General features: G+C 43.2%; 1 protein-coding gene across 2 annotated transcripts in view; it reads right to left on the reverse strand.

Moving 5' to 3' along the window:
- The window catches only part of DIAPH3 (diaphanous related formin 3), a 562,409-nt gene that overhangs the window by 505,546 nt on the left and 49,285 nt on the right, over positions 1 to 7,578 (reverse strand). For both annotated transcript variants that reach the window (XM_019525253.1, XM_019525252.1), the window contains exon 4: positions 2,202 to 2,332. In XM_019525253.1, the coding sequence (XP_019380798.1) occupies positions 2,202 to 2,332 (131 nt within the window). The remainder of the gene's footprint in view (positions 1 to 2,201; positions 2,333 to 7,578) is intronic.

Genomic DNA, 7,578 nt, shown 5'->3' on the forward strand with positions numbered 1-7,578 from the left:
GGGGGGGGGGGGGGGCATCTTAGAACCAGAAAAAAAAAAATCATACACTTAAGTCAAATACCTATTATTTCTGTTTGCATACTGTATATAGAGGTGATTGCATAATAAATCAAAAATAAATTCTTAGTCTTGTATTGTCTGTGTATTTGTCAGGGGCATGGCAGGAGCAAAGGATATGTTGCAGGGTGGTGTATGGCATTTGTGGGGTGTAAGGGATGGTGGGTGGCTGTGGGGACCCCCCCCACCCCTCACTCACTCTCACGCACGCACGCACACTCCCCTTACGGCACGCAGCCCCCTGTAGGCAGCTGCAGCAGCAGGTGGGGGCACTCATGCCCTGTGCAGGTGCTGCCACCCAGAGGCACACAGCTCCGGCCAGTGATGCACATTGCAGCAAAGAGCACAGCCCACCCACAGCACCTCTATCACTGGGGCTCCCTGCCACTCATGCGCAACTCCCACACTCACATGTCACTAAAGGAAAGCTCCACGTGCTGAAGCCAGCTGCCTGCTCCAGTCCCTGCTGTGCAGGTCCCAGGACTCTGCAAGGAAGTGGGGGATGGGGGTCTCCTCCACTTCCAGCAGAGTCCCAGGACCTGAAAAGCATGGAGCAACATAAGCAGCCAGCTCCAGGTCGTGGAGCTTCCCTCCAGCAGCACAGAAGTGTGGGAGTTGCACATGAATGGCAAGTAGCCCTGGTAACTGAGGCAGCCCAGCCTGGCTGCACTCCTCACCACAATATGCAACACTAACTGGAGCTGTGCACCACTAGGCGGCAACACCAATGCCAGGCACAAGCGCCCTGAACACCCCTGCCTACTGCTGCCTGCAGGGGCTGTGCACCATGGAGCAGAGTGCCAAGGGGGGCCCACACCTATCCCCACTCTGCCTCACACCCTGCCCATATGAGCTCCATGCTGCCCCCACCTCCTGAGCAGGCTCTGCACTGCCATCAGCCCCATCCCCATGACTTGCTCTGCCACCCAGCTACAGCTCCACCCCCTTCCACACCCCCATTAACCTACTTACTACCCAGAGCAAGTGGGACACCAGGGAAGCTGAGCAGGTACCCCAGTGGCTGCAGCAGTCCCACCCGGAAGCTGCATGCTGGCTGAGCTGGGCCCTTCTGTCCACAAGGGTGGAACTGAGGTACAATAGGCTGTGTCAGCGGAGGGTGTATATAAGTAGGTACCTCACTCCCACCTCATGGGCAGAAGGATTGGGCTGGGTACTATTTGGTGAGGGTCATGGGCTAGATTAAAGTGCCTGCTGGGCCAGATTCAGCCTGTGGGCCAGATTTTGCCCACCCCGGCTTAAATTATGATACTCAAAACTGCATAGTATTCCACTTCAGGTCTCACCAGTGCTAAAGACAGTAGAAGAATCACTTTTTAGTTTGAACACCCAAGGGCACATCTCTAAAAGTCGGAAGGTTGGGACACTGGTGCAGTCCTGAGAGTGAGGCTGCCAAACAGTTGATTCACTTCCCTGGGTGACATTTATTTCCAGCCAACATCAATTCTTAGCCTGTTCTATCTCTGCTTTAAGGCAAATAATTATCCTCCCTCACCCTGCTGCCAACTGTGCTCCTCATCTAACAGAAGTTTGTTTTAGGCTTTACAGTCCGCTGTTAGGTTTCCCATCATCATATCCTTTGGTCTTTCCCTTACTTCTAATGTATTTATAGAATGAGTTTTTCACCTTTAAACTCAGAGGTAAGCAAACCTATAACTTCTGACATTAGTCTTCCCAGTGGCAAACACAAACCAAAATATGCTGGGAAGAAAAGAGAATATCCATGCAAACAAATGGGAGGAACTCTAGTGATTGGCAATACATTAATAACCCTCCCAGATTTCCTGTCCAAAAGTAATAACCCAGGGGATAAGCTGCACATTCCAAAAATAAAAGTACTTCTTGAATTTGTATCAACTGGAAGATTATCTATCTAGCAGTCAGGAATAGTGCTGATTTTTCTTTGGCTCTAGAGATTGTTTCATATTCTCTCCCTTTTGCTTGCTTCATCTGAACAAACAAAAATTATTTTAAGACTAGCAAACTCAAACAATACATACCTTAAAACAGAACAAAACACACAACCGTACATATAAACTAGTTTTATTCAGGAGAGAAACTGTAGACTGAGAACTTTTTTAATATTTTCAATATGACAATTTTGTTCAAACCGATGAATACGTTACCTGACAGGGTTACTGGTCAAAGACACTCGGAGAGACTCTAAGCAAGTGACAAGTCTTTCATCATTTGCTCCAGATTTAAGTTCCTGGATGAACTCCTGTGGAGAAACTTGTCGGCTCCTCTTGAGGCTTCCCTGCAAGAGGAAAATTGAGCTTATTCTCTCAGGTATACAAATAATTTATATAGATAATTCTTTTCAAGAGCTGTAATCATTAAACTCGATTCCTGCTGCTTAATAAATTGTTGTAGAAACTGTACTAAGACAGTCCTAAAACTTCTGTCACTATGTGCAACCTGTGCTCTGTATAAATGCCTTCAGCATATTTTCATTATTGCAAAAACAGTGTTAGAATGCAACACACAATTTGAAGCCTAGATATGAACACTGTAGAACAATAGCTACATTATGCTCTCACCTATGCTAATAGGAGCCAACCTTTTTGATAAGCACGCCACAGATTAGCCCCATACCCTCCCCTTACCAACTTAAGTAAATACATCTGTAATCATAAATTTGATTTTTTTTTTTTGTTTTTTTTTGTTTTTTGTTTTTTGTTGTTTTTTTTTACTTAAATTGAGAAAGCATCAGAAGATGTGGGTGTACTTTAAATTCAAGGACCCCTTCTATTTGTTGGAATATGGGATAAAATGGAGAATGGCTGGCTAGGCTGCAGTACTGCAAAAATAGTCTAGGTTACGCTGGATGCAGAACCAACAATGTAATACTAGTGTAAGAGAGAGCCTAAAAACATACAGGGATATACTAACAAGAAAAAGTGGGTAGAGTCCAGAAAAGAGCAAGAAAAATGGCTAAACATCTAAAAACAGACAGGTAAGTAAAGGTGGGAAAAATTGGGATTATTTAGTCCAGAGAAGAAAAGGATGGGAAGGGGGTAGGGTAGAACAACTCTTCAAAACACAGAAGTGGTTGAAGAGGATGGCATAATCAATTTTCCTCACAATGGAAAATGGACAGCAAGCAGTAAAAGGTCTTGAACTGCAAGAAGAGAAATGTAGATATACAAAGAAAGCTTTATAACCTAATTATGAGGGAGTTCAAACAGTAAAAGCTATTTGCCTGAAGTTGTGGAATCTCTAACTATGGAAGGTCAAGAACACGTTAGAAAGAAACATTTGTTTTAGATGGGGATGATCCTGAAATGAGCAGAGGATAGACTAAATGTTCTCCTAATATCTTCTTCCAGGCTAGTTTTCTTCCTATGTTTCTCATTATGGGGATTCTGGCTAATAAAAGACTAAATATTCTATGTCAGTGTTAAACATTAAGTGTCTGTTAAATTTGTTAATACATCTAATGAATATATGTTTTGACATTAATCTGGCCATTCTGTCCCTCTAAATTGTCTTTAAGAATCTCAGAAGGCTGTCCTTTTCCCATATTTATTTAGTACAATTCAATACACAGGTGGCAATATCAGTGCACATAGCTAGGAACACAGGATTATATTCCTGGTCCTGACAGTTACCAGCTGTTGAATATGCAAGTCATTTGACTTCTCAGCTTCTTCATCTATATCTTGAAAACAGAAACTCATCTCCCAGGAGTGCTGAACATTGATTACAAATTAAGTCTAAAAAAATTATTAAAGATATTCTAAAACTACTACTCATATTGTCACTTCAAGAATTGGATTAGAGACGACAAAAATTTCCCAATGAACTGAAAAGAAGATGCTATAAAAATATTACTATTGTAAATTTTTGTGCAGTCTATGGGGCACAGCTTAAGACCCACGATCGACTGTGGTAGACCTAGCAAACCAAGAGTTTAGGTAAATGTTATAGCTCCAAGAAGCTCCACAATATCTGGACTTTAGTGACTGTACAAGTCCCAAACAGCAGAAGTTTAAGCACCACCAGGTCTGGACAGCAACTAAGGAGACACTTTGAGAATTTCAATGGCAATTACATTAGGGATGGCATGGATTTAGGTCAGTGTTTCCCAACCTTCTGCAGCCCAAGGCACACTTAAATTAATAACAATTTGCCCCAGCACACCTGTTAAAGCATTCCTCATCTTCATACCTATGAGCTCATCGTAGCTCACTGTCATGGCAAAATTCTGTGATGCGCCTGTTCATTACTGACAGTACACCATTGTGCCGTGGCAAACTGGTTGGGAAACACTGATTTAGGTGCTTAACTCCTGTTTAGGTTTAGCCATACAAAGTTAGTATTTCTCTAGAACTGTTGGGAAGAGACATCAAAACATGTATCAAATGATAGTTCGTCATGAATTATCATGATTATCATTTTGTCCTAGTACTTCAGCTTTCAGCAAGACCACAGCCCTCAAATATTGGTACAAATTCTTGTAGGAGGAACTCCACATTCACAGCACTCCCACCAGGGTCCTTTTAATAATTTGCCATGATATGCCATAAATGTGAACCATTAAGAGATCTTAGTGATCCACATAGCCATGCATCCCTTGTAGAGATACCAGTAACTAGACTGGTTTAAAAGAGTTTGGGTTCAATACCTGAAACTGGTACTGCATGTTTACTGACCAGTGTTAGAAAAAAAAACTGTAGCACTGGGGGGGTGAAAATATTACAATACAAGTATACCACCATAGACAAAGCAGACAGAGCATCATCCAGGTGAGGAAAGCCATCCTCAGGCCAAACATGACATACATGAGACATCCATTAAGAATTAAATCTGGGCCTATGACAACACATGAAGTTCAATCCTTAAAAAAAGACAGTTTGGAAATCAACATAAATATCTACTTCAGGGGTGGGCAAAATGCAGCTTCGGGGCCAGGTGTGGCCTGCCAGGCCATTCTATTTAGCCTGCAGGGCCCCTAAAAATTTTACTAAATTAATATTTATCTGCCCTGGGCTGCCTGTCATGTGGCCCTCGATGGCTTGCCAGACCTCAATAAATGGCCTGATCTACCTTCTGTACAAGGCAGGTTTAACTGACCATTGAAAGTACAGAGAATTGGAGAAGCATTTCACAGTAAGTGCACCTCATAAAGCAGGAACTTCTAGCAAAATAAATTAAAGGTTCATTTTCTGATTTTCCTACTTAATGGTTCAATGAAGGCCAAACATTTATTTCCTGTATCTGAACAAGCAGCAAGATCTTTCTAGCCACTTAGTTGTTTCTCACATTCTGTACGCCTCCCTAAAAAAAAACAACTTACAAAATATTGAAAAAACACCAGCCTCTATGATTTTTAGTTTAAGCATATTTTTCCACAACATTTTGAATGAATTCCAACTTAAATTGCTGCTTATCTATATGTTGAGGGTGGAGCACGGGCAAATGGGCAGAATACAAAGTGGAAGATAGTATGGGTTTAATTTTTCTCTCTACTACTGGCTTGAATAACCTTGCAAAGTCACGTCTCCCTCGGTCCAGATTTTCCTTATGTAAAATGAGAATAACCACCTCTTCTATAAAGCACTTTGAGAACTGCTGACTAAATGTGCAATAAGAAGTAGGTATTAAGGAGCTTATTTTAGCACCATACCAACCTTACTATTATAGACACTAGCTTGTTTTTCTCAGACCCACACTTATAACACCCATTAGAGTTTTTAATGATCTATTCCCTGTAAGTGAAGGAAGCCAGGATTCCTTACACAGAAAAAACAAGGCAAACAAATGTCGTATTTCAATATCCACTTTTGAAGTCATGGGCCCGTTCGTCCAGCAATGGCTCCTAGAAGGACTGGAACATAACTGGCCCTAAAGCTACATCCTTTGTGACAGTTCTTCACAGGAAAGATGTCAGATAGACCAACACACAAGCACAAGAAAGGAGATGTCTTAAAAACAAAGAAATGTTCTTAGTTTAGTCTTTCCAATAGGCTCCAAAGTCCAGGTCACCTCTGTGTCGCAGGCTTTCTGCAACTCAATAAGAGCTGTGTGGGAGATTAAGATTTTGCTTATGGTGTTTTGTATGAATTCGCCGAACAGGGAAAAATCAAGTTAAATGCCTCACGTCGCCTGGAACCTGCATCAGAGAACAGAAGCTTCCAGAATCACAAGGAAAGATTCCAACATTATCTTGCCAACCATGGCCAGCAAAGGCCTTGTACAGAAACTCAACTTCTCCTAAGAGAGTCACTGCTCTCAGGACTGCCAGGGTGAAATCACTCCCAGGAGAGTTTTGCCCGAGAGAAAGTGTCTGTACATGCTGTGACTTCCCTCAAAAGAAGGCACAGTCCTCTGGCATCCCATTCCTGCCTGTCCCCCCACCTGGAGACAGCGCATCATTCACCGGACTCTGCTGCTCCAGCACACAAGCAGAAACTGTCCCCTTCACAATCCCCACATTGTGCTTCAGGGAAACTGGCTTTTCCTATGCACTGCTGCTATCTGTTGCCAGGCAGATTAAGGGAGCGCTCCACTCTTCAGGGCCATAGCATGCCAATGTCTGTATATGCATCTTCGGGTAAGTTTCTCTACCAGGAAAGCAAACCTGGGAAAAATCCCAGGTGTAATATGCCTAAGCCATTTTCCCTATAGCAGAGGTCAGCAACCCCCAGCATGCGTGCCAAGCATGGAACACAAGGCCATTTTGCTCAGCACACCACCGCCAGCCCAGGCTCTAAGCAGCTGCTGCCAGCCATGGAGCCCAGGCTGCTCCCAGCAGGTGGCTGGGAAGCTGCAAGCAGACCAGGCTCCATGGGCCAGCTGCAGCTGGGAGGCTGCAAAAAGCTGCTCTGGGCTCCAGCATGTCAGTGCTCCAGCATCTTCCAGGTGGACATTGTGGTTTTTTCAGCACTCCGGCCAAAAAAACATTGCCTACTTCTGCCCTATAGTTATCAGAGTTGCATTTCTCCTTTTTGCTTTTATAGTTCTTAATGATGATTACATGTTAAGTGCTACAGGACAATCCCAGTATTCCTTACTTAATTCAACAAAGTAGTTGAATTATGCTTAATTCAACCAAAGCTAAAGCAAATCATGAAGTCAAGTGCTTACGTCCAAGTTAGTAGATTTCAGCAGAACTGCTATCCAAATCAAATGTCTTCTTGTCTTTCATGAATGTGTTGAGGTGTCCATCTCCCACAGAGAGCTATTTATGCAAAGAATCATTTGTCAGCACATACCTACAGTTCAGCAGGTGTAACACTTCACCTGTTAGTTTTGGCAAACTACTGCAGACTAGTTATCTGACATAAACCAACATGAGTTTCATGGTAGCTAGCTTGTCAGGAGACGAACCAGCACCGTCATGAGTTTTCTGTTTCTGTTCAAGCATAAGCTGAACGTCTGCTTCCTCAAACCACTTCTGGAGTCACCTTTACAAAGCTAACAGTTTGCTCTCAGAAGTGCAGTTCTACTTAAAGTTCGTCATTCTTCTTCAAGGGAAGGGGGGAAGGGGTGTGGGGGCGC

The sequence above is a fragment of the Gavialis gangeticus genome, unplaced genomic scaffold (genome assembly GCF_001723915.1).
Source record: "Gavialis gangeticus isolate Ggan-Ray unplaced genomic scaffold, GavGan_comp1, whole genome shotgun sequence".
Classification (NCBI taxonomy): Eukaryota; Metazoa; Chordata; order Crocodylia; family Gavialidae; genus Gavialis; species Gavialis gangeticus.